Raw genomic sequence first — 27,566 nt, 5'->3', positions numbered from 1 at the left:
CCTCTCTCTGGAAGAGCAGTCAGTGCTCTTCACCGATGGCCACTAGAGGCCTAATCAGTGAACTCCGTGCCAGCGAGAGACCTTGTCTCTCTCCTTGCCTCCAGAAACCAGGTGGGTGATGTCCTCAAAACAACACATGAAGTCATTCTCTGCCCAACCTGGGTATGAGCACATACATGCATATACATGTGCAGCCTTCTACATGCAAACACATACACACGTGCGCGCGTGCACACACACACACGCGCACACACACACACACACACACACACACGAGGTGGACATAGGGTGGAGGATTGGATTTCTACCTCTGACTTTCACAGAAAATCACCTTTCTGAGCCTCAGTTTCCCCATCTACATGATGGAAGAGTATCCATAAAGGTTAACCTCTTACTAGAAAGGGTTATTAAAAGGAAGGATTCTTGTCCACCATGAATGCCCCAGGCTATCCTATTTCTACCATTACGTGGAAAAAGACACACCAGTAGAAGGACTTAGAAAACATAAGTACCATTTATTTTGTTTAATAAATTTTTGCTAAAACATAGGAGTAAGAACTGGTTTTGAGGGTTTTTTTTTCTCTTTTTTACCCCCTTGGGCAGTGATGGTGGGGACTTGGGGATCAGTGTAGGGCCCCGTGATGTTTACACAACCACAGGAAGGTGCAGATTGATCTGATGGGACACAGCCTACTTCTGAATGTTTGGTGTGAAGGTCATGATTAGAATTTCCCAAGGTTGGCCACAGAGAGCTCTAGCAAAGGCAAGTAGCGTGGTTATCACAAGAAAAGGAGGACGTCTGCTTCTGACCCTCTCCTGTCTACTCTCAGGGGAGCCTCCCGAACCCTGAAAGGTTCTGAGAACTCCATGAAGAAAAGAGGCTGCTCTTGGTGGAAACTGTGGCGCCCAGCTCTGTCCACCACCAGCTTGTACTTGGTCCCGTCATATCGTGTACTAGAAACAAAGCTCAGAAGAAGAAAAACAAACAAACAAACAAACAACAAACTGCAACATAGCATCCTCAGCTTATAATCAGAAGAGTAAACTTTCCTTTATTTCATGTTTCCTGTACTGTAATAAATTTGTTAATGTGGAATGGGTTTCTCCTTCAGAAAGGACTGATTGGGACAGCGGCTGACCCCTGCCCCAGAAGACTGCTACCACTGAAGGCCAACATTACCTACTCCTCTCCTGATGCCACTGGAGATGGAGGGACAAAGAGTGGGAAAGACAAGGACCAGAGAGAGTTCAGCTGTCCTGCCTTCATGCAGGGCAGTCTGAGCCATCTGGCTGGGGTCTCTGGGGGGCACTGGAGTGAGAGTGGCCAAGGATGGCTTGAGAGCTCTGAGCATGGACAACTGTTCCTGACACCCGGGACTTGAGGGGTTAACTCAATCTGTCCTGACAGTCCTGGCCTGTGGGGGTTCTTTTTCTTTAAGCAGCTGGCCCCATTACTCCTCAGCACCTCTTTTTTCAGAGGACCTGTCATAATGGCTGGAATTTTTGGACACTGGGACTCTAGCCCCACCCAATCAGAAGGATCAGCCTTGATGCACCATAACTATCCAGTCTCACAGCCCCATTCCTTCCACTTAACACACTTCCAGTCCAGGGACATTCCTCTTGTTCCCATTGGTCAGTGGCACTTTGCAGGGGCTCCGCAAAGCCATCAAGAGTCAGCCCGGGGTGGAGTGCTGACTGCTGGGGATGAGTAGCTCCCAGAATGCACCTTGACTGTAGCTCCTCAGGCAAGCCTAAAACCCAGGCTTTCTTATCCTTCTCCTGCCCTTCTCCCAAACTCCTCAGCCTTGACTGCCAGACTAGACTGATCCCTCTTCCAGGAACCACTCCCTGCTGCAGCTCACCCACACTTGGGTAGATCAATAGAAAAAAAAGAACAGGGGTCATGAATCAACTTTACTATTATCAGTAAATGGGATTCTTGACTTCCAGTGGACTTTAGAACAGTCTCTAGCTGGCCAGTTCTGGAGAGAGCAAGCCTCTGGGGTTGACACTGGTAAAGGATGAAGAACCCTCTGGATTCTGTGCCGGGGGGGACAAGTGCTTCCTGTAAGGCAGTTAAGATCCTCTACTTATATCTTCCTTGACAGTGTCTGGGTTACAGGGAAGGTTCTATGAGATGGTGGCTGTTTAATGCCTTATAACATCATCTGGAAGTATGGAGAAGCTTGGCAGGCCCCGGGAGGACTCGGATCCATCCCTTTATCTCATCCCTACGCTCCAGTATGGCCTCCTCACATCCTACCTCTTCAGGATGCTGTATTCATCTTCTGACAGTCCCACACTGCAGCTACCCCTGACCTCAGTTTGTCATTCTATGGTCCCCAGTGTGTGCCCTGTCACAACTCCATGGGAACTGATTTCTTCATTGCCTCCCTCCCATACTATTTTACCTACCTATGGGCCTTTGTCCAGGCTGTTCTCCAATAAACTGGTCTGTGTCACCTGCTCTGCTAGCCAGAAGCCTACCTTCCCTGTCAAGGGACAGATGCAAAGCTCGCCTCTTTCTCGATGCTTTCCCAATGATGGCCACCCACTCTCCACATTCTGTTGTAATTGACACCCTTGGGTGGTTCTCTACTGTAGAAAGCCATAGGACTTATCACTCCAAAGTTATAGCCTAGTGCTGGAGGCAGGAGTTGTAGTGATATTGGCAGAGGAGGGATGGTGACTCCTACCCTCTGCCTTACCCAGGTCAGTGCTTACAGAAGGCTCTCAAAATGAGTGGGGAAATGGTTACCATGGCTTCCTCAGCCTCCAGAGAGATGGCTTTAGAGAAGTCAGATGGCGGAGGAACGTATAGAGGGCGGTAGCAGGTCACCTGAGGTTAGCACAGCAGGAGAGGAGTACTATAAGGCAAGCTGACCCAGCCTCAGAAAGTTTGTTTCCAGGCCCCCTGACCAGCACCAGGAAGGAAGAGGCCCCCGCTGGGAGAGAAGGGAGTTGATTTTAAAACAAGGTCCTGCAACATCTGCAGACAGTCATCCTTCAGGGGTGAAGAAGTTGAGGGAAGAAGATACGGAGGAAGATGAAGACGGTGGCTTCAACTTGAGAGGAGTCCAGGCAGTGGAAGACAGTCCTCACCGGGGTCTTCTCAAGCAAAGCCTTGCCCTCCAGATGCGGGGTCAGGGGTGGTGACACATTCGCCCCTCAGCACATGGTTTTTGGGCCTTACACCCTTTCCATAGCTGCTCTGGGACTGGTCCCTCGTGTCACATCTTCTTTGCCATGACTAAGTTACGCCCAGGTGCTCTTCTGAGGGTATGAGCCAGCAGAACCCCCGACCCCTCAGCGGCTTGCTAGATGGCTTCTTGCTTGGTGATCGTTGGCTGGGGTATGGCGGAGGGAGGCTTGACGATGGTGGTGATGGCTCCTGGAAGGAGCTTGTAGGATTCAGATCCCGAGCCACTTGGTGGTGATGGCTGTGGAGTCTCGGGAGTGGCTGAAAGGAGAAAAAAATAAGTTACTAAAAACAAACAAACAAACAAACAAAATCAGCCATTGTGGGAATAACCAAAGAGCCCTGGGAAAGCTCTTCCATCTGCTGAGATAATTCCATAACATAAGATGGTGAATCCAATCCCTAAGGTGGTTATGGCTCAAACTTCTAGGATCTGTGTTTCATGATGCCCTACTGCCCGTCTGGCCACCATTTAACATGGAAACTCCCATTACTTTTCCCAGACCAGGGTCCGGGTGTGACTGTCCCCCAAAGCAATAATACATGTGGTAAAATTGTCCTGCCTTGGTAGAAAGGACAACGGAGGCTCAGAGATAACAGGGCCTGGCATGGTATTTCTTCAATATTTAGCAGAAGAGTGACATCAAGGCCAAGGCCTCTTGTCACAGGTTGGGTAAATAACTTCCTTCCAACCGGATGCTTTCATTTGGTAGACAACTTTCCCACAGCCAAACTCAATGAGATCCCTTTCACCCCAGGGGCCACCTCATCTCACTGATGATCCTGGTCTTTGAAGAGCCAAGTCCTACTTCGTTGCCAGCCTCCTCTAACTGCCCGAAGGGTGACCTTATCCATCTGGGCCAGTCCTTCAATGAACACTTTCACCTAATAGATGGAATTCTCAGCCAGCAGATATTTCCCCAATGATCCCTCACCTGGCGGATTGCCTCATACAGTAGACATCGTCAATCACCTCACTGAAGACACCGCCATACTGAATAAACAGCTTCAACCATCAACAACCTGACCCCTTCAGATCCCTACTCGGAAACACAGATAGCTATGTTCCTGGTTTCCCCTTCTAGGCGCGATCTTCTCCTGCTTTCTTTCTTAGCCCCCCTCCTTACCCATGGTAGAGTAGACCCCAGGCTGCCCACCTGCCTGCCCCCTGGGTCGGGGCCACTCACACATCTGTCCATTGCTGAGGTGAGAGGGCATTGTGTTAGCAACAATGACATTGGTGCCCATGTGTTCTTGCATCAGGTGAGGGTGCAGGGGGTGGTGGGTGTGGGGGGCATCACTGGCAGACCCTGTAGACAAAGAGGAGGACATTAGTCAGGATTGGAAGTCTGGAAGGAGGACCACAGTCTTGAAGCACCATTTCCCCCAATGTGGCGGTCAGCCTGCTCATCAAGACGGGCAGTGTCTCTTGGGTGCTTACTCCTGGGTTAGTAACGCAAAAGTAACCAGGAGAGTCTGTGGGCTTTAAGACTCAAACAAAAGCAGGCACTTCTGAGTGTAAGTACAAAGAGTGGTAGTGTCTTTAGTTGTATAGTAAGATGATCATTAATTGCTGGGTCCCTCTCGCCTGTGGGTACAGACTTGAAGCACTTTCTAGTCTGTACATAATTTTATCCTCCTGTTAGTTCTGGAGAGGGGACACCGTTATCATCCATTCTACAGATGGGACAGCAGTCTCCAGGAAGGTTATCTCACCCAAATGTGTTGGGAAACAGATCACAACTCCTGATCCTGACAGCCATGATGGCTGACTCACAACAATCACGGGGGTCATTGTGAGAAGGAGGCAGGTTGCTTCCTGATAGTGGGTCTCACCGTGGGAGACATTTGACAATTTCTGGAGATAATTTTTATTGTGATTCCTGGAGAAATTCTACTCGTATCTCACAGGCAGAGGACAGACACGCAGCTAAGCAAGATCTGGGACATCTCCCCTCAAAAAGGAGTCACACCTCTCCCAAATAACCAACGCTGCTGAGGCAGACAGCCTTGGCTTCCACCTTGGGGTCACTATGCCACCCCAACACTTCCCAAGCCTTCAGTTCCAGCTTCTGCTTACTGTCGCCCACCCAGAAAGAGTTCTTCAGACTTATTTAGGGGTTAGAACTGACCCCTGCTTCTCTTTAAAGGGTACTGTCTTTAGTCTTCCTTTAGTTCAGCTGAGATGCCATGGTCTGTGGTTAAGGTCATTGGCTCGCAGCCAACCTCAGCTCCCTCCGTCCAGCTCCCCTTCGTGGGGAATGTTATCAGGGGTTTGTCTGTCACATCTCCAATTTATCACTTTCCCATTCATTCATTGCTTACTCTGTGATTCCCTCCCAGTCTTGGTAACTCAGCTTGGATTTCTAATGCTCCTGCTGTGTCAGTCCAGAATGGACCTGAGAGATCTGACCAGCACCCTAGACCCAGATTTCCTCATTGTCAGTGAATAATCTCATCACTGTCTCCACCCCTCAAAGCATGTGGACACCCTTGACCCTCTACTTTTTCTCTCTGCCACTGCTCACTTCAGCATCTGCTGCATCTCTCTTTCACTGACTGCTGCTCTGTTCCCACAGTCCAAGCCACCATGATCTCAGACAATGGGCTAGAGTAATATTCCTGGTGGTTGTCGGGCATGGTGGCACACGCCTTTAATCCCAGCACTTGGGAGGCAGAGGCAGGCGGATTTCTGAGTTTGAGACCGTCTACAAAGTGAGTTCCAGGACAGTCAGGGCTACACAGAGAAACCCTGTATCAAAAAACCAAAAAAAAAAAAAAAAAAAAAAAAATTTCCTGGTGGTTTTCTGGTCCCTTGCTCCACAAAAATCATTATTGACCCCTAAGTTAGACCAGCTTACTTTAAACTTTAGTTTAAGCCAGGCAGTGTGGCACACGCCTTTAATCCCAGCATTTGGGAGGCAGAGGCAAGCGGATTTCTGAGTTCGAGGCCAGCCTGGTCTACAGAGTGAGTTCCAGGACAGCCAGGGCTATACAGAGAAACCCTGTCTCAAAAAACAACAACAACAACAACAGCAAAAACAAAAAATAAAAAAAACCTTTAGTCTAATTTTCAGTCTCTTTACAAAAGTTGCAAAGAGAATAAAATACAATTTTCTCCTGTTCCTTCCCTCCTTCCCTTCCTTCTTTTCTCTTCCCTCCTTCCTTCCCTTTCTTTCTCTCATTCTTTCCTTCCGAGTCTCCCTATATTTCCCAAACTGCCTCGCAAACTCACGATCCTCCTTCTTCAGCTTTTCTGTTGCTCAGGTTTGCTCCTAGATTAAAAAACTCAGTGTTTCTTGGCCCACCACAACTCGTTTAGGACTTGGTTTCTAGTGACTTTCCACCTGCATCTCCTCCAGCTATCATGCCTCCCACATTCATGCCTCTCCCTTACCTCAGAGCCTGGAAAAAATGACTTGTGCTTAGAATGCTTTCCAAGATTTTAAAATATAGTAGTTTTTTCTTTATCACTTCAGGGGGCATCTCTTAGTTGACTCATCTAATGCCCCCGTGTGAACTGTCTATTGTCTATTATTTTTATTATCTACTTGGTTATTGTCTATTTCCATGACATCCTCTCCCACCTTACAAAAGAGACTGGCTACTCATTTTAGACCCTCAGCGTCTGAACAAATGGACCTCCTTCCTTCTCTCCAGGTTTTTTTTCCCTGATAAGAAACCAAGGTCCAGGGTTGGTGAGATGGCTCAGTGGGTAAGAGTACCCAACTGCTCTTCTGAAGGTCCAGAGTTCAAATCCCAGCACCCACATGGTGGCTCACAACCATCCCTCTCTTCTGGAGTGTCTGAAGACAGCTACAGTGTACTTACATATAATAAATAAATAAATCTTAAAAAGAAAAAAGAAACTAAGGTCCAGCAGATGAGGAAGATCATCCAAGACTCCCATTGAGGAAGCAGTGGGGTTCAGAAGCCATTGAGCTCAGATACAGCTGAAGTCTGGGTCCCAAAGAGACACAGCACTACAGATCTCCCAAGAGCATCTCCACGTGTTACAGACCTCCAAGCAGCATCTCCTGCAGCAGGTTGTCAATCTTGGCCATGCCGAAGAGCTTGATGAACTGGATCTGCTCGATCATCTGCCAGGTGATGCTCTGCAGCGTGGGCAGCAGCAGCAGCAGCTCTCCAAAGCGGCCCCGAGAGTCGTACTGCCGGTCATTGATGTAATCCTCCAGGCTCACCTGCACCTGTGACCGCAGCCGCTTGATCTTGCCCGGGTCACTCAGCCCCTTGGCATCTGCAACGGGAGGGATGGTCAGGGAAGACTGAATGACTCCTAACCTGTAGGCCCAAATTGGATGGCTTATTGACCTTGGAGCACAGGGAGCTTTAACCAGAGCTGGGACAAGAATTCAGGGTCCTCAATAGCCAGCTTACTCTAGAACAAAGAGTGGCTTCTTGGAACCAGGCAGAGAAAGATACAAAGTCCAAAATAGCATCTTATAATCTTGTTTCTCTTTTGTATACACACACACACACACACACACACACACACACACACACACACATATAATTTGTTTTTATCGAGACAGGGTTTCTCTGTGTAGCCCTGGATGTCCTGGAACTCACTTTGTAGACCAGGCAGGCTGGCCTCGAACTCAGAAATCCACCTGCCTCTGCCTTCCAAGTGCTGGGATTAAAGGCGTGCACCACCACCTCCCAGCTTGAATATTTTTTTATGCTGTGCTAGAGATCAAACACAGCATCTTGCACACACTAGACGAGAGCTCAACTATGCAGAGTCCCAGCTTCTTGTCTTGGGCAAAGGAAATAAGGAAGACTTGGGAAGCTCATGCAACCAGCTGCTGGAAGAGCCATGATGTGAACTTGGGGTTCCCAGCCCACAGATAAGGTCCCACCATCTAGACCCTGCATTTGGCACATTAAGAGATCCCCCCTCCCTTGCCTGCTGCCACCTGCCACCTGTTACCTGGGGACTCAGCTGAGGCTTCAGCTCCTCCAGCAGAGACACCCCACTCACACTTAGCACCCTTTTTTTTTTTCATGCAGTCACTCATCTTTTATGGAGTGCTGTTCTGTACCAGCCTCACCTAGGTCCCCTGCCCTCAGCCAAGCTGCCGACACTGCCTTAGGGCCAGCGATGTCACACCTGTTGCTGAGCAATGGCCACCTGCTCAGCCCCAAGCTTTGAACTGCAGGACAAGAACTAGACACTTACTCTCTGGGGAATGGGGAGTTGCAAGTGGAAATCAAGACCACGAATGGGAAAGACACATATCAATTAACAGCCTGAAGTTCAAGTCCGTGTTCTGCTAGTTCCTAGTTGTGTGGCCTTGCTTGAATTAGTCTCTTTGCACCTTCATCATTTTGTTAGAAAATGGGGTGGCGATGGCTTCTATCTCACAGGTAACATATTAAGATAATCTGCATGAGGTGTTTGCACCTGGGAGCCTTCAATAAATGCCAGTCATTTTCCTCTTGGCTGCTTTTATTACTAGAGGCCATCTCTGTGAAATCAGGGGCCAGCACCAAGGACAGCGCCTCACTCCCAACAGGTCCACGCGGTGGCAGGTAAAATAAGCACCAGGAAGCCTCAGACACCGAGAAACAAAAGCAGGCATTGCACAAATTCGACTATGATCATACTGTGCAAACTGAGGATGAGAGTCAGCACAGTCAACAGGGAGAGGACAGAGAAAGCTATAAAGGAGGGAATCCAACAAGTGAAGAGCAGAAGATGCTGACCATAGCTGACCGGACGAGAATAGCACTGAAAATTTCAGGGGTAATCAACAGAGATGGAAGAGCCACAATTATGGTGCCTTGGGAGGATAGGAGAAAGAATGCTCAGGATGATGGACAAGAAGGAAGATGGGGAAAGTCAAAGCCAGGCTTTTGTAGTTGGTGTTCTGAGAAGTCCTTCCTCCCTGGGAGCCCTAGTCTGCCTCATCTACTCAATGAGGCTGATGGGAAGTACTTCTGGTTGTCATGACAACCCAAGAGGCTGTGAGTCCAACAGGAGTGAGACGGCAGGTCTGAGAGTGTGAAGGTCAGGTTAGGAGGTGTGGTTGATACCTGGATCAAAGAAGATGATGGCTTTGAGGCAGGCATATTCGTTGTCGTCGATCTGCAGCTCTTGGAAGGGCAGGACCAGCTCATCCAGGATGCGGATGGACACACGGCTCATCTCCGCTAGCTCCGGACAGTGCCGAGGGACGATGTAGTCATTGCCTGAATGGGTTAAGGGGAGAGGATGGGACTATCACCTTGGTTGACCCCTATCCCCCTGGTTACGGTTTTCAATTAAGAGTGTGCCAGGCACTCCTGAGGGGGGAGCTACTAGGTCTGTGTGCCCATTTTACAGATCATAAATCTGAGGCAAATGTGAGGAAGGTGATTGCCTAGAGTCCTGGATGAGCTAAGAACTTGGCTTTTTCAGAGGCCTTTCATGTCCCTCAAGCTTCTTTCACCTGAATGACTCAAGATGAAGGAAACAACGCCAAGGCCTGCTTAGGCATCAAGGTCAAGGGTCAGATTCTGGAATGGAGTCACCTCATCTGAATGGCTCTGTCACTTAGCTGGGCATGTTTATCTGACATATCTGATTTGTTTGTCCCTCAGTGTCCTTACTTATAAAAAGAGGAATATCTAATGATATCTGGGGGGGGGTGTATTGAAACATCTGTCTGGCCGTTTGCATAGCCCTTGGCATGCATTACAGATTAGAAGTATATTCTGAAGGCTCAGATGATGTGAGCTGGGAGGAAGTACCATTCCTGGCCCCTTTTGTTTCAACTCCTGAAAGAACTCTGAAATGCACTCTAGATTTGGAGGACAGCGGACTGCTCTCTAACTCGAAGGCTAGGAGAAACCCTCCCTTGCACCTCTATTTCCTACATCTGAGTTGGGGAACCATCTGAGAGCTGAGCTCTGGAATCTTGTACTTTGGTCAACTCTAAGAACACGGCTGGGTCACACTCATTTTAATTTTGCTGTAGTGGCGTGGGTGGCCACGTGCTCTGCCGCTGAGCTACACCTCCAGGCCTCCCTTGCACGTTTTATTAAATTGCTTTTTATTTATTTTGGGGGAGTAGTCTGTGTGTCACCATGTGCTCTCAGAGGTCAGTGCACAATCTCAGGAGTTGGTTCTCCCTTCCCACCATGTGGGTCCTGAGGCTTGAATTCAGGCATAAATTTTGGCAAGAGGACCTTTCCTCCTGAGCCATCTCACCAGCCCAGGGTATTACTAGTGTGCTCTCAATTGATAGTTACTAGATTTTTAAAAGTCACTTGTTTATTTTAGTTAAGGATAATAAGGTTGCTGGGCGTGATGGCACAAGCCTTTAATCCCAGCACTTGGGAGGCAGAGGCCGGAGAATTTCTGAGTTTGAGGCTAGCCTGGTCTACAGAGTGAGTTCCGGGACAGCCAGGGCTACACAGAGAAACCCTGTCTCGAAAAAAACAAAACAAAACAAAACAAAACAAAACAAAATGATAATAAGGTTATGTTATGTTTCTCAGGCATGAACCCCCAATTTAGTCCACTTTCAGGCATGTCTTGACCTTGCGAATCTGCCTCAGCTACCTTAGTGGCAGAGATTACCAACTTACAACAGTATATCCAGTTTGGGATGGTTTTGATCTGCCTGCCTGGTCCTTATGTGTAACTATGGAGATACTCTTCCCTCATGGGTGCACCAGGCCAGCTTCCACTTCTCAAGCTCTGGCTGGGATGGGATGGGCGGCCTCCTCACCTAGGAGCAGTACATCCTTAAACACCATGGATCTCTTGGTGGCTCCAAGCAGCAGATGCTCACCAGCGTGGGCCCTGAGCAGCGCCACCTGTAAGAAAGCAGGCGTCAAGCCTAGGATCTGTGCCCCAGGCAGGCTGCTCAGAGTCAAGTCAGCGGCCTTGGCAAGCCAGCTCAGTGTTCCCTCTGACCTACTTACCTCAGCTCTGAGGAGCACATCATAAAACCTCTGCCTTCCTCTCATGACTTGTAGAACGAGAAGTATAGAGAGGATTCTACAGGGACTGGGAAGCTGGAGGCATGTGCTGTCCAAAGTAGGGGACCTCCTATTTGCTCTGCTCTTGAACCTGTGTGTCTCTATCTTTGAGCAAGAGGCTGTATCCTGGCTTCATCAGGGTGTAGCCACTCCTGGCGTGCATGACACAGACCAGAGTCCCCAAAGACCCTCAACTTGCCCCAGATATTTTAGAGCTGTAGGTTATAAGTTCCTACCAGTGCGCCAGCTTCAGAGAACTGTGAAGAGTGCTCTAGGGAAACTCATAGTCTTGGGCTCAACCCTCAGTGGCTCTGACTCTAGATGTATGAGCTGGACCTGGGATACACTGGCAGCAAGCTTCCCAGTTGGTTCCAAAGTTCCACTGAGTTTGGGAAGTCACCAGTGCTAAAGGTATCCACAGAGCTTGGACTCCTGATACTTGTAAGATTCTGTGATACTCAGAATTTACACGGCTCTTAAAACATGCTCACGCCAACTTCAGGATTGGCAGGTGATCAATTACCAGGCTCCATCTTTGCGTGGCAGTGTGTAGAGACTAAAGTTCGAATTCAGTCCAGCCACCTTTCAGAACATCGCCTGTGCATTAGAGCCAATGGCCTTAGTGCTTGTGTGATAACCAGAGAATAGCAACAGGGTGTGTGCTCCGTAGGAAGTTACAGGTGGCAAGGCATGCTGGGAGGGTCAGCTGCTTCTGTGTGCTCTTTTAAAAAGATGTGCATATGTGTGTGTGTGTGTGTGTGTGTGTGTGTGTGTGTGTGTGTGAGAGAGAGAGAGAGAGAGAGAGAGAGAGAGAGAGAGAACAATGATTCTTGATGTCCACCCTGTGAGCCCTGGTAATCAGCCTTGGCAGAAATCACCTTTCCCAGTTGAACGATCTCATCAGTCTTTCTAGACACTCTATTAGACAGTGTGGGGACACAACGGTCTCTGAGCTCATAGAACTGTTAGGCTGCGAGAGTGAGGAGAAGAGAATGATAAACTAGGAATTGGGGGTGGGGCATGCTGCAATGGGAAGAAGGGGAAAAGGGGGGAGAAAAAGAGAGGGAGGGAGAGAGGGAGGGAGGGAACACAGAGCACTGAGACAGAGAGGCTACATTGACGAGAGCTCAGCTCATGCCTCTCTAAAGCTGTGACTTGCTGTGCAGCCCAGAGGATCTTCAGAACACAGCAAACACACAGACCTTTATTGAAACAAGCAAAGTAATGAATGGGGGAAAGGAAAGGATGACTGAGGCAGTGATGGACGACTGAAGTAGCACCCTGACGTCCTCACCAGATCTAGTTCCTCCTGAGCCCACGTGTTATGACCTCTTTCCACTCCACCATAGCTGGAACCAACGAGAGAAATCAAAGATGAGGAGAGGGAACGGGAAAGCTTGGAGATGAGACTGTTTTCCATGACAATAGGAAGGGATACAGAAGACGCTAACCACTGAGTAACGCTGCCCCATAGGCTCTGTGTGCTCTCAGCCATCAACCGTGTGGCTCTCAGCCCGCAGAGTGGAGAACCAAGTCAAATCTCAGCCTGGTGGCTAATGTGCTCTGAGCTTTAAGCCTTGTCTAGTTAGAGCTGGCCTTCTAAATCCAGGAGATGGCTACCTAGTATAACAAGAAGATGGTCTCTAGAGCAATGGAAATGTGGGTTCTTTGGAAGGCCATGTCCCCAAATCTCCTAGGGGGCCTTATCCACACTAGGCAAGATGGACTCCTTATGTATCATGAGTAGGTTCGTTCCCAGGTCGGGCCCTCAGACATGGCAGCTTTGGGGGTATGGGCAGGCAAGGGGGCGTTAATGATTGGCCCGTGTTACTGGCCACCCATCACTGCCCTCAGAGAATGCTCTGAGTCCCAGCCAGGGAGGTTTGGGTGGGAATAGAGGTTAACAATTGCTCAGCTTGGGGGTATCTTGTTGTCCTGCTAAGTTCCTGGGAAGGAACAGGGGGGTTTAAACATTAATTCAGGCTCTCCAGCAGAGGGACAGGGGCTGAGCATGAGGGGGTGTGGGAGGAGTCAGGGACAGCTTGGACACCATCCCTGGCTGTCAGCTTTCCAAAGGAGAGGTGCATCCAGGGTCCAGCCTCAGGGGGAGGCATGGAGCAACCAAGGCAGTGTTGGCCTAGAGGGCCCGTGGCTTTCTTATAGCTGTTTATAGAGGCTAGGGAGGCCTGGCTTCTGCACAGAGGAGCAATTGTCGGGCTGAGAGACTTCCCTGAAGCTTCAAGAGACTATGCAGCCAGGCGTGGTGGTGACACACACCTTAAATCTCAGCACTCAGGAGGCAGAGGCAGGCAGATCTCTGTGAGTTTAAGGACAGCCTGATCTACAGAGTGAGTTCCAGACAGCCAAGGCTACATAGTGAGATCTCATTTCAAAACAACAATCCTCCACAAAACAAAAACAAACAAACAAACAAACAAAAAAAACCCAAGAAACAAGACAAGGCAACATCAGACTCATGTGCAAAGAGTGGGTGTTTTCAGTGTTGGGAAGGCAATCCCTCACTTTTCCCGAAGCAGTGAAGTTGTCTGTGGAGGCCAAGGGTGTGTGTGTGTGTGTGTGTGTGTGTGTGTGTGTGTAGCTAGAGCCATTGTATGAGGCATTTCAGAAACTTATCCATCCAGAGACTCACACTGCTCCCTATTTCCACCCCTCCACTCCATGGACCAGTTTTTCAATTGTCCGGAGAAGGTGCTTCGAATATAAAATGCTGACTTAAACCGTCTTGGGGAAAGCACGGGACTTCGCACAGGGGAGGACAGCGGAGGTCCTTCTGAAATGCTGTTGATCCATCCGGACTTTCCAAACAAGAACAGCACTCAAAAGAGATAACTCCCACTTGACAGATAAGAACCCTGGGCCTTGGAGAGAAGTAATTTGCCCCAAGTCACACAGGGAACTGGTCTTAAAATCAGAGCTTAAGCCAAATCTCCTGAGCCCCGGCGTCAGGTCCCTGTCAACACCTCCAGGAGAGGGAGCAGAGTGGTGTGGAGTCTGGACTTTGGAGCTTCCCTGGCTGGTCCTAATCCTAGTTATGTTGGTTGCTGACTGTGTGACCTTGAGTAATTTACTTAACCTCTCTGTGCCCCAGTTTCCCCACCTGGAAGATGGGACACATTTCTACTTCATAGTCCTTAAGGGGGTTGAGTTAATATTTGTAGAGTGACTTATGCAGTTCTGGGTACACGTGAGTGTTTCATTGAATAAAATCAAACCAGCTCCAGGCTATGTCTTTGGGGGTCAGTTGGACCCTGCTGGCCCAGTGTCCACCACTGCTCTCAGCGCGTGCGCCCTTACCTGGTCATCCAGAAGGAGTTCGCAGAAGGCCGGGATGTACTTGGCCCACTCGACCAGGACCAGCAGCTGCTCCTTCATAGACTCACACACGTCTGTGATGTTGGCAATCTTCTTTGCCCGAATGTCGCCATTGATCCCAGAGATGGGAGAGGTGATCTGGAGGAGACAAGGAAATGCTGGGGGTGGCGGGTTTTCCCTGCACTTCCTGTCCCTTACAGAGAGCCCATACCCTAGGAGCTCTCCCTGTCTGGTGGCAGCTAGACTGTGCACTGCCAAGTCAGAAGGAAGCTCTGGGCAAAGGGACAGGAAAGATTCATAATCAGGGAGCGCTCTGTTTGGAGCATTGCCCGCTGCCGGCCCTGCCCCATCTCTTCCAGCTCCTGAGTCCCAGGAATCCCTTGGCTGTAGAAGAGGAACAGGGTATTACCCTCATCTCATATATGAGGTCACCATGGCCCAGAGAGGCACTGTGACTTGCCTGAGGTCACACAGCCAGTGGCTGGCTGAAGCCACCTGCTACCTTGTTACAATGGCTACTTCTATTTGGTAGGACTGTAATTGAGCCTTCCAGGAGATCAGTTGGTCTGGCCTATGAATGTGGGCACTGGGATGAACTAGACAGTGTGCCCCCAGGATGCCAGACCTAGGTTTGAATTTGATCTGCCACAAACCAGTGTGTAGCACAGGGTTCGGTTTTCCTTCTGTGGGACCTGGGCCCCTGTCCATGTGGACCTCCAGGGTTTGGTTGGAGGAGACAGAAGTAGAAGAAGTGATTTTCCCTGGAAGGGAGTCTGGGTAGTAAAGAGGATTCCTTGGTACCTGCTGGGACAGAACCTCTGCCTGCAGGAGCGCGTTGATGGAGGGCAGGCTGCTGTCCTCATAGCTTGACCTCCGCGTGCTGATCCGGTCCCGCTCATTTTGGACAGCTATGAGGAGGATGCAGAGAGAGGTAAGGAGGGATGCTAAGAGGAAGGATGGATCCCATGATTGTTAAGGAGTTGGGAGATGTGAGTGAGAGGAGAGGGTTCAACCTGAACTAGGGCCACCAGAGTGCTGCAGGTGGGCATTTATCCTGTGTGTGTGTGTGTACGCATGCATGTGTTTCAATAAACATGTACCATGGTGCACATGTTATCAGGTCTGGTGGCTGATGCTCCACTGAACCATTTTGCCTGTCACATGTAGGATCTTCTAACTCAGTTTGCAAAGATGGCAGACACAAAAAACTGCCCCTGGCCCCACATACAACAAGAAGGCTGAGGAAATGACCAGCTATCGCTAGGGACAGGTTAGTGACAGCTCAATGGACAGATCATAGACTGAAGAGCACAAAGAAACTGCCACCATCCCAATCCATGATCCCTGCTTGCAAGCTCTTTGGTCTCTTCCCTTCCAAAGAAGCAGACCTTGTCCCCTGGTGACACAGAATGACCCCAATGCACCAGGCAGAAGTCCTAGGTTGGGACTTGGAGGCCCCACTGCTTTGGTGGTCTGACTGATAGGAAGAATCCTGCTCACTAGCCTGGGAGAAGGAGAAGAAGCAGCCTCTTTCCTGCCTCACCAGAATTGCGGAACCTACGGCCTTGTTTCACAGACCTCTGGCCCGCCATCCACCCTTAGCGGAGTCAGTATGGGCCTAAGGTACTCTGGCTGTCCCACCGGTCCCCTGGAGACTCAGGGCCTCACTATGGAAGGAAGAAGGAGGAACAGTGGGGCCTCTGTCTCCCCATCTATCCGAGGCTTCTCCCATCAGCCTGTGTCTGCCTTGCCTTCTATCTTAGGGGCTGGTAGGCAACGTCTTCCTTGCACACAGACATAGACCGTCCTGGTTCACGGGGACTGTTGTGATGATCATCACGTAGAAGACCCTGCCCTGCCCCTGAAGGCTCCACTTCTCTCCCTTGGGCTGGACCAGGCCCTACTAGAGGTCCTGAGATCCAAGGCTCCTGGATTTATCTTTTGGGGGTGAGCTGCTCTTAGGATCCCCCTAAACACATCCAGGCCACATATTACATTCTGCTCAGAATGGCTGTCTCATCATTCCTCACAGTCCTTAGGACTCTGCCCTGCCCCCCACCTCCCTGTCACTACTTCCCTGTCTCTCCCTATATCTGGATATCCACACAGGCCACCCCTGTACTCAGGGCCGTCCAAGCCATTCCTGATGCCTGGAATCCCCTTTCCCCTCACCTTCAGAGGTTGGAGAAATGGCTCAGTGGTTAAGAACGTGTTCTGCTTTTGTGGAAGACCTGAGTTCAGTTCTCAGAATTCCTATCAAGTGGCTCACAACTGCTCTGTGGGTACCTGTCCTCATGTATGTGTGAGGACAATTCAATATAAAGCAAATCTTAAAAAAACAAAACAAAACTGTCATCTTGCCAGGCAGTGGTGGTACATGCCTTTAAACCCAGCACTTGGGAGGCAGAGGCAGGAGGATTTCTGAGTTCAAGACCAGCCTGGTTTACAGAGTGAGTTCCAGGACAACCAGAGCTACACAGAGAAACCCTGTCTCGAAAAACCAAAAACCAAACCAAACCAAACCAAAACAAAACAAACCAAAACAAAAACACCGCCCCCCCCCACAAAACCCTGTCACCTCAGGTGCTTTCGCAACCACCTCTGACACAGTATTGCGCCCCAGGTTCGGCCCTCTTTTCCCTATTTTAAACTTCCCCAAGGTATCAGTTATATACTACTTGGTGAACTCTTTGATACCAAGATCCCAAGCTCCAAAAAGCCAGACCTTCCTCCCTCTTGTTCACTGACAGTCTGACCTCTAGAGTACCCTGACACACAGTAGGTACGCAGTAAATACTTGTAGAGTGACAAATGTCCCTGGATGAGACAGCACATGACTTCAAGGCCCCCTCCTATCCCACCCTCCAGCTTTCTCTTCATTTCCGAATGTTGAAATCCAGAGCCGGATATGGCGTTTCTGTAATCCCTCCTGTCTGGGAGGCCGAGGCACTGACAGCTTGGATTACACATGCTGAGGCCTGGAAGGATGGCTCTGTTGATGAGAGGCTGTGCCACTCTTACAGAGGACATGAGTTTGGTTCCCAGCACCCACATCACGCAGCTTACAGCCAGCCACCTGTAACTGCAGCTCCAGGGGATCTAATGCCCTCTTCTGCCTTCTGAGTGCGCGCACACACACACACACACACACACACACACAGAGCCCAATAATCATAATTAATAATAATAAATCTAGAAAAGAAAAAGTAAGATCTTGTCTCAAAAACCCAGAGACAGAAAAGTCAGTCAGGGTAGGACAGAGACCCTGAGGTGTAGAAGTCCCTCCACAGCACTGGTTGTACCAGCCTACCACACCCCTCCCTGGTAGCCCAGCCTGCCCTGTCGCCTGCCCCCACTGGGCGCTGCGGGAAGGCGGGTGGAATGAAAGACCGCTGTCAGCAGCTGTGGACAGAGATCCTCAAGGTTAGCCGGCCCTTATCAGTACCCTCGAGCTCAGTCACGGAATGATGTTTTCCTAATGTTTGCGCAGTATTAGCAGGGTCGGGGACCTAATGTAACTTCCATTGAATATTAACAGACAGGACGGGAGGTGGAGAGGACGTGAGCCTGTCTTCCTAGAGAGCCCTGGGTGGGCCCCAGGGGCTCAGCTGGGCTTGTGAGGAGGTCCTATAGTGTGGGCTATGCTCCCCCTGTACTTCTTGGTTGTGGTCTCTGGTCTGGCTTTCTGCTGCCAGTGGCTGGGCTTTTGTCCTGGGCCTGGGAGCCAAGGCTGGGCAGGTGTCCCTCTCCCTGACTTCAGACAGGGACAGAATTTTCCATCAGCTGTTTTCTTGTTCACTAACAACCAAGTCTCCCCCACTCCCGGTCTGCCTCATTCAGGGAAGCCCCTTGTGGCCTCTATGGCACATCCTCTGTCTAGGACTCACGGATCCGAGTGTTCTCCAATGCCGTGCCAGAGATTTCAGTCACCAAGGACAGAATGTGCCACCCCCAAAGGATCTTTCCAAATTTCAATCCAGAGAGCTTGAAGGCTTGGTTCTGATAGCCTCGAGTCCTAACCTTCACTCCCTTCCAACACATCACATCACTTCTTGTGCCCCAGTTTCCCCACATGAGAACCAAGTAGATCTCTCTTCACTAGCCCTAGCTGTTCTGTCAGCCTTGCTTCCAGCTCACTTGCTGGTCCTTGAGAACTTTAGGATGTCCAGTTTGTTAGGTCCCTGTGCAGAAGACATTGACAGGAAAATAAATGAAAACATGTCCCCAGTCACCTGGTCAGTGGCTTTGGGATCTTCCCATCAAGCTGAGGACAGGTTCTGGGGACAGTTGGATCTAGCAATAACCTTGTTAGTGCTTGCCCAAGGCATCTCCCAGAATGCTTTGCTCTTCTGGTCTACTTGTACCTCACAATTTCTCAATAATGCACATGTGCATGGACACACACACACATACACACACACACACACACACACACACACACACACACACACACACACACACAGGAGTGTTTACTGGCCAGCACTGTCTGCCAGTGATTCAGTGGCTCTCTTGTTCCCCTGGCAGATTTATTTCTCAGCCCAAAGAAGCAAGCAGTTCGTTTCAAGGCTGAGCTATGGCTGGATGGTGTGGGACTTCTCTTCTCTCAGGAGCTAGGATCTAGGGATGCTTGGCTTTGTGGGTCATCTGGAAAAGTAGAGTCCAGAGGGGCTGGAAACCTCCCTCAGTTTCCCTCTAGAAACTGTCTAATCAAAGACACATGACCACATACAGACTTACTAGCTAGCTCCATTGGACTGCCTGCCTTTCTCCCACCTGCTGAGAATTCTATAGGAGAGACTCATTCTCACACACAACGCTTATGGGTAATCACCGAGTGCTTATTATCTCAGAGGGTGGGATAACAGAACCACCAGCTATTAGAACCATACAACAGGAAACCCTTAGGCTGGAATCCTTCATCTTGTCTCCAATATTTCACACATGCACCACATTCCCCTTCCACAAAGGAGTCTTCAAAGAGAAGATGAGGTTAGCCAGGGAGCCCTGTGCCCATGGGAAGCCACAGGGGAAGGGGAGGGGGCATAGGCTCCTATGTCAGAGAAGCAGAGGCCTGTAAGGACCCTTCTGAGGGACAGGAAGGAAGAGTGACCTCAGGATGGAGGGCAGAAACTGAGCAGGGAGGCTGTCACCTTTACCTTGCCTTCTGTCTCTCTCAGCCCAGCATGAGCTGGGTTCCAGGTTCTTGATTCAGAGTGGGAGGGGGGCAGAGAGAGAGGGGGAGAGGGAAAGGGAGAGGGAGAGAAAGAGAAAATGCGTGTGTCTGATAGTCTGGCCAGAGGGGTACATGCTAGTTGGGAAAAGTAAGTTAAGAGAAGAAAGGGAAGAGGTTTGAAAATGAATTTGCTATTTAGAAAAAAAAAACAAGTTTAAAGTGTTTTGTTTTTTATTTCTGAGCTTGAGGAAAAATATTTTTTCCTTTTCTTCTTTTTTTCCTTCCTCTTCTCTCTCTCTCTCTCTCTCTCTCTCTCTCTCTCTCTCTCTCTTTCTTTCTTTCTTATTCTCCTCGTAGGCTGGGAGTGGCCCAGGGCTCTGCATGTTTGCCAGGCGATGGCTCTACTACCATGCTCCAGCTCTGGTTGCTGAAAACTGTCATAAAGGAGGCCTGGGGGGGGGGGGCGGGGTGTCACAGCGTCAGCAGCACTGAGGTGCCCCACGTAGCATGAAGCTGGGGTTGGGACCTCTGCTCTTCCAGTAACCACTGTGTTTGGATTGAGACCTTCAGCAAGGTGACTAACTGCTGTTGTTTCTGCCATAGAGGGGGGCAGGACTCATTCCAGCCTCTCAGAGAGGACACAGGGAAGAGCTAGCTCCATGTCTGATGCAGAAGTTGGCCAGGGCAGTTAAAGGGCACTGTGCTGGGTAATTCCATCTCCACCATCCAGGCTGGGTTAGATGCCTCAGTCCACTGTTAGGAGAGGGAAATTTCTAGAGATGATCTGACACCCAGCGATGAGGACTCAGGGGGTTGTGGTTCTTGTCTTTGGACAGGAAACGCATAGTAGGGTCCTTTGTTCATATCAGTGAAGCCTTTGTGGCAGGCCTTGGGTGTTTGCTGTGTCCTGTTCTATGGTTTGTTTTTTCCCTAATGCTCACGGTATCCATTAGAAAGAGCGCCCATCTTGGCCGCCTCATGGTAGCACAGGAAGGCCCAGTGGCAGTTGCTGGGAGCTGAAGTGAGTGAGTGGGAGCTTTATCTCTGAATCTTTCTCAAGACCAAGCCCAGCCACTCCCTGTGGTCAGATCTCCAGGCCCTCCCTCCTCTCAGCCATTAGCCAGTCATCCCAGGGCCTGTCACAGAGCCATAAAGTATGGCTACAGTTGTAAATGCGGGGTTGGTTGGAGCCTGCGTGCAGGTGGGGCGGGGGTGTGGGGGGGGAGTTGGGACTCACCTTCCTTCTTCATGCCAGCCCGGAAGCACTTCTTAAGCCTGCAGTAACGACACTGGTTCCTCTTATCTTTGTCTACCACGCATTGTCGGCTAAACCTGGAGAGGACATAGGATGGTTGGATGGAGGAGAAACAGCCTCTTCCTCTTAGGACAGAATCAGGACCTGGCTGTCAGTCACCCCCTCCCCAGCCTCCCTGCTCCATGTTTGCACCCCAGGAGTGCTAATGTTAATCGGAAGCCAGAGGGGTCTGTGGACTGTCTGAAAGTCCATTTTGTCCCCTTGACATAGGAAACTGAAGCCCAGAAAGGTGACATGTGACTTTCTTCACTCAGCTGGTTGGCAGTGGAGCTGAATGGAAAACCTTAGTGTCTGGGGTACCAGCTTTTTCTACCATATCCTGTGAGAGCCCACAGCCCTTAGCATGCTCCTGGCTATGGCCTAGAGTCAGTAGTTGGTCCACAACAGATCAAGGCAAGGTTATGGGAGTGGGGGGACATGGAGTTCAGTACTGACTCCAGCATTCATTGGCTTCAGGTAAATGCTTAGCCCTCCAAGGCATAAAACGAGGATAATAATTGTTACCATGTCAGAAGGTTATTGGCAGGTGACAACATTATAGTACAGGCTTGTCATGGGGCAATGGCTCAGTCAACTAAAATAGGAAATAGGGCCAATGCCTTGTTAGAACCTAGAAAAGGAGCAGTTTGGAGGCTGGTCCTATCCTCTCTAAGGTTGTTAGGCAGTGCAAAAGTAGCTGCTCACACCTGAATCCACAGATGCTAAGAAGCCAGACTGGCCTTGAATGTCTGGAAGGGCAGATGCCTCAAGATGGACCCTCAGAGGACATGAATCCCAAAACACCCATATCCCAGATGAGAAAGTTCAGGCCAGAGCTGGCTCCTCACCTGCAGGAGTACATGTGGTTCTTCCTCACACTCCTCCTGAAGAACCCCTTGCAGCCGTCACAGCTCGAGGCTCCGTAGTGTTTGCCGGTAGCCCGATCGCCACAGATGGCGCACAGGGCACTGACGCCCAGGCTGTTAGATGAATTGAGGTTGGCGCCTTCAGATGGGGATGTATCTGCATCAAAAGAGGGTGAATGAGATTCCAGGAGGGGTAGAGAGTAAAACAAACCACAAACAAGCCTGAAACTCAGAGCTGGGGGCTATGCCCTGTTCCTCTCAGTGTCAGATGGCTTTTGGAATCTCAGTTTCTGGTCTATAAATCAGAAGCAACTGTACTGCTGATCTCCTGGGGCACCAGCAAGGGCTTGTTTCAGGAAGGGATGCAGCCCTCACCATCACAGGCATTTACAGACTCCTCATTAGAAACTATGGGGACAGTGACTACCTAGCCTCTTTGTCATCAGAAAAACTGGATCAGAGGGACCTGAGCTTAGCCTTCAGACTCCACAGAACCTCCCAGAGAGTGGAAAGATAGAAACTAAGCACAGTCTTTCTTTGCCTCTGGGGTGGATGCTGACAGACCTGCCAGCCACATCTGGGCAGATATGGAACCCTCTTACCACCATCTCCAGAAGTCATCCCCCCATTCTGAGTGTGAGAAGGACAGACTCAAAACCTCTGGCAAAAGAGATTTCAACTTGTGTGCCAAAAGCCCTGGGCATTTGGACTGGTGCTACCCTTGACTCACCTCTGGTCTTAGACCAGCTCCTTTTCCTAGCCCCAGTCTCCTCAACTGCAAAGGAGTCCGTTTAACTGGTTTGGCTTATTTTAGAAATATATGTGTGTGTGTGTGTGTGTGTGTGTGTGTGTGTGTGTGTGTGTGTGTGTGTATACACATATATTAAAAGATTATACTTTTTCTAAAAGCAAATCTTCCACCACATATAAACTCTTTAGAAAATCTCATCACCTGGAAGGTAAAGGCAGGAAGATCAAGAAAGAGTTCAAGGCCAGACTCAGCTAAATAGTAAGTTCTAAGTCAGTCTGGGCTACCTGAGACCTTGTCTGAAAGGAAGGAAGGAAGGAAGGAAGGAAGGAAGGAAGGAAGGAAGGAAGGAAGGAAGGAAGAAAGGAAGGAAGGAAGGAAGGAAACAAAAAAACACCCTTCAGAGATGACTGAACTCTAAAATTATTCCTCCCAAAACAAAAGCCCATGCATGTGTGCAATACACACACACACACACACACACACACACACACACNTCAGAGGTGCTCAGTCCTGGGACAGAAGCACACCAACACTCTCTCTCTCTCTCTCTCTCTCTCTCTCTCTCTCTCTCTCTCTCTCACACACACACACACACACACACACACACGGAGGGAGCATTTCCCATAGAAACTTGGCCCTTTGGTTCCTAGGGGAATGTCCTATTGCAAACTGGAGAGGGCTGTGGTACACTGAAGCAGAGACTCTTAAGCGTCATAGAATTGGATCAAATGCCCTCCGTTCTTGTGGCACTGGGCGATTTCTTGTCGTTGCCCCCCTCCACCTGTCAGACAGAGCATCATCATCTCCCGGAGCTGTCCATAGTCGGTGAGTCAGTCAGCTGGAAGTGCTTGGCATACAGTAAGTTCTAGAACTATCTGTGATTTTAAACACTTCTCTGCAGAAGAGAACTCCCCCAGCAGGTGTCTGGCAGCTGTTTCTCATTTCTGCTGTCTTCTGGCTGAACCATCCCTAGGACTTCTGAGGGTTCAGAGCGGAGCCCCTTCCGGCTGGTGAATTATTCCCAAGGTGGGGATAATTGTTAAGCTTCATTGGCTCTTCCTCCCTCAGCCTCTCCTCCCTTGACCCCCACGGAGAGCTGAGCCCGCAACTTGGGCAGAGGCCGGCAAGTGTCCCCTTGCTGGGCAGCATAGGCCCCCTGAGGTCAGCAGGCCACTTCCATTTCCCAGTTAAGAACACTGAGGCTCAAAGAGAACAAGGGACTTGTCCAGCATCATTACAGAGCTGCCAGGCAGAGGGACTGGGTTTATGGCTTAGTATACTGTGCCCTAACCATGTTACCCTTGCCTGGGGATCCGTGGAGACTTTAAAAACAAGACCCTTCTGCTGCTGCTGGATCGGGGATGGAATGTGGGAACAGACATCCTTAACATCTTCTAGCCATTAGCGCAGGATGGTCCCCCAATCACTTTGGAGGACAACCTCCTATAACCTCAACTCTCAGAGCTCTGTGAACTCCAGAAGGGCATACGGACCCTTCCGACGTATGCCGAGTCCTGGAGACCACCCGTATAGGGATTAGGATCAAGCAACCACAAGGAAATCCCTTGTAAACCTTATATGCTGTTCTACCTGTCCCTGTTTTACAGATGAAGAAACTGAGGCTGGGGAGGAGGGTTTTTTTTTTTTTTCAGAGCTGGGGGTGACTGATGTGTCTTCAGGACACTTAATCAGGTACAGGAGCACAGAACTCCTAGATACTGAAGAGGCTATGTGGTGGCCAGGAGTGTGACAGCAAATACTGTCCCTGTTGGGGGGGGGGGGGTCACGCGCTACCATCTCCGGGCAGAAGCAACTTGTCGCCCTGAACACTTCCCTGAGTAACCCCTCTGAATCACCCATGTCCAACGAAGCTGGGGTAAAGAAACCCATTTCCATACTGCACAAGAGACAAAGAAGGAGGTAGTGTACCCAAGGTCACATGGTACTTGGCAAGAGATACTAGGGGCAAGCAGCGGGGGAGGGGGGCAGGGGGACTGACCATGGACAGAGCCCACACGCTGCCTCCTCCTTCTAGCTAGATTGAGAGCACACACAGCTTTCCAGACCTAAGCTTTGAATTCTGAAAGGAAGAGGAAGCATCATGGACGGAAGGTGGTGGTAGGCCAGCCTCAGCCAAGTGCCATCTCTCTCTCTCTCCAGTGCGAGCCTTGAACCTGGTCCCGTCCCTTCCAGAAGCTTCCCATCCTCCAGGACACCTGCCTTCTCAACCCTCTGGCAAAGGAAACACCCTCCACCCCACAGACACACACTGGGTGATATTGGAGTGGGTGTTTGAAGGATGATGACACAGGGACAACAGAGACACAAAACACACAAGCTGCTGCCACGAATGCCAAGTTTTGGTATAGAGTCACAGTGAAGAAGACTCACAACCTAACCCTGGTGTTTTAGAAGGCTGGATCAAAGGGCCTCAAGTTCCAGGCTGGCCTGGGAATATGTTCTAAGTTTCAAGCCAGCTCGGGAACACATATGCCCTGTATCAAAAAACAAAAACAAAACAAACAAACTAACAAACAAAACCAAGCTGGGTCTGGTGGGTGCATGCCTTTAATCTTGGCATTTGGGAAGCAGAGGCAGGTGGAACTCTTGTGAGTTTGAGAATAGCCTGGTCTATGTAGTGAGTTTCAGGACAGCTAGAGCTACGTAGAGACCCTGTCTCAAAAATAAATAAATAAATAAAACAAACCAAAAAGAGTCCTATCAAATGACACTACACAATCTTGTATACCAGAGAGTGGTGCCCAGTAGCACAGGGGCTATATGCACATATCAAAAGCAAAATGCCATCCAGGGCCACCAGGCAGAAAGCACAGGGTATGTCCACATTTACAAGTATGTTAGATCTGTCATCCACATTTACAGACATTATACATATAAATATGTATTCAAACCAAACCAAACAAACAAAACCAAAACCAAACCAAAAACCAAAACCCAAAAGATCCTGGAGACAGAACTACAGACCATTCGACGCATACAGATGAAGCTGGGACACAAACTCAAAAAGGGGAACAGGCACGCAGCTGTATTGCATTCGCCGTGCCTCTCATACTCTGACAAGGACACCTAGGACCGTACGTGTAAACGCACACCGCTATGTTGGCCTTTTAGACAGGAAGCCCAAAAATTCTACTTTTCTCCTGAACTCCAGTTTCCCAAAGTCTGAAATGCAGCCATGCCTCCTGTCACAATCACTAGAGACAAGACAGACCTTTTGTAGCTTGCACGTAAAAGGGCCCAGGGGCCCGAAGATAGGGCCATGTTGGACAGGATTGATTTCTGCAGCCACCCAGAGGAAGCTCGCTATCACGGCCCCATTTCCTTAACATGGTAATCGGGTCAGCCTAAGACCCCCGGGGGCTTAAGTAGGGAGGGTCTGGGGAATTTTTCTGTTGGAAATCCACCTCTACAGGCCTCGGTCACCCAGAATGCCTCTGGCCACAGTACGATGAAGGCCCACTTGCTTTGCCTGACAACACCTGTACGAGCCTATAGGACCAACCTACAATTTTCTGCATTTTCCCTCCCATCCCAAAGTCCAGTGCCAAAGATCCGCTCCATACCTCAGTCCAACTGCCCCCACCTACCATTGCCCATGGTCAACACCTGCACATTTTCAAACTCCAGGGTGGTGTAGGCTGGGTCCAGGGCAGCGCTGTAGTCGGCCATATCCATGCCGGCAAGGGTTTTAGAGAGTCGCATTCTCCCCTACCCACGCCTTAGCCCCCTGTCCTGCCCGGCCCAGGATGCCACCCAAGCCCCTGGGCTGAGCCCCAGCCCCCTGTCCCCGCCCTCCTCCTGCCTCCTCCCAGGTCCCTTCTCTGCCTTCCTCTCTTTCAAACTGTCCTCTGGGAGACTCAGCCTGGCGTCCTGGCCTAGCCTCTGCAGAGGGTGGAGGCTCTGTGGGGAGGGGTGGGAGTTAATGGTTAATCACCCCCGTTGCTGGGTAGGCTGGGCGGAGCCACGAGGATTTGGTTGTTTGTTGGTTTCTGACTGACACCTGGGGTGCTAATTACAACTGTTGCCCCCCCCACACACACCTCCCGCTCATTAATAGTCACTTACCAATCTTCCAAGGCAGGCACCCAACAGGACTGGCATTGGTTGGACCCCTTGCCTCAGTGGCCCCCAAGTCTCACCAAGGTGGACAACCCAGCTGACACGCTTTGACATTGGCAAGCCTACCACTATGAAGCCCTAAGCCAATCACTTCCCAGATCATTGACTTCTATCCTCAATTCGACATAAAGCTGTCCTGGGTCGCTTGAACTGGAAACCTAACACCCAAGCCCACACTTGGGTCTTTCGGATCCTGCTGAAGAGGATTCTTCTGGTTCCCTTCTGGTTTGTCACATGCTTTGGGAACCGCTGGGACTCACCCAGTGGTTGGATATCTCTTGGTTGCTCCAACTGAACCATGGATGGTTTCCTGTCACACTGAATGCTTGCACAGTGCATACCCCTCCCAGTACAGGCACAGACAAGATCTGCAGCCCATAGACCTGGGCTTCCGCTCAGACACCTGCCCTGTGAGAACTGTGACGCACAGTAAATGATTCTCCTTCCAAGCCTCAGTTTCCATCTCCTAGAATGCATGGGGCAATCTGAAAGGGTAGTTTGGGTAATACATAAGATCTAAAAATAACTGTCAAGGTGTGTTAGCTAATGCCTCACCCCCAAACCATTGTTTTGTCTTGTCCATCGTTTTGTCTTGCTATGGAGCCCAGGTTGGGCTCAAATTCTTGACACTCCTGCCTCAGCCTTCCAAGAGCTGGAATTAACAGGAATGTGCCACCATGCCCCACTAATTCATCTTCTCATTATAGGGTCCCCCTTCCCTTTTGCCTCCTCCTTCCTTCCTTCCTTCCTTCCTTCCTTCCTTCCTTCCTTCCTTCCTTCCTTTCTTTCTTTCTTTCTTTCTTTCTTTCTTTCTTTCT

The 27,566-nt window shown here is 50.0% G+C and overlaps 1 protein-coding gene across 2 annotated transcripts; it reads right to left on the bottom strand.

The window, feature by feature from the left end:
* Positions 1-495: 495 nt before the first annotated feature.
* Positions 496-26,474, bottom strand: Hnf4a (hepatocyte nuclear factor 4 alpha). 2 transcript variants are annotated; one of them, XM_021180825.1, is made up of 10 exons: positions 26,217-26,474; positions 21,840-22,014; positions 20,935-21,029; positions 15,326-15,432; positions 14,507-14,662; positions 10,939-11,026; positions 9,260-9,415; positions 7,224-7,460; positions 4,360-4,512; positions 496-3,463 (listed from the first exon to the last, which is right to left on the bottom strand). In XM_021180825.1, exons 1-10 carry the CDS (start codon positions 26,329-26,331, stop codon positions 3,321-3,323), a joined length of 1,425 nt encoding a protein of 474 aa, XP_021036484.1. In that variant the 5' UTR covers positions 26,332-26,474; the 3' UTR covers positions 496-3,320. The 2 variants fall into 2 exon arrangements, with proteins under 2 accessions (XP_021036484.1, XP_021036490.1); XM_021180831.2 differs by having other exon boundaries at positions 4,390-4,512; positions 26,217-26,418.
* Positions 26,475-27,566: the final 1,092 nt, after the last annotated feature.

This window comes from Mus caroli, chromosome 2 (assembly GCF_900094665.2).
Source record: "Mus caroli chromosome 2, CAROLI_EIJ_v1.1, whole genome shotgun sequence".
In the NCBI taxonomy this organism is placed as follows: domain Eukaryota; kingdom Metazoa; phylum Chordata; class Mammalia; order Rodentia; family Muridae; genus Mus; species Mus caroli.
This window is presented reverse-complemented; position numbering and strand designations above follow the sequence as displayed.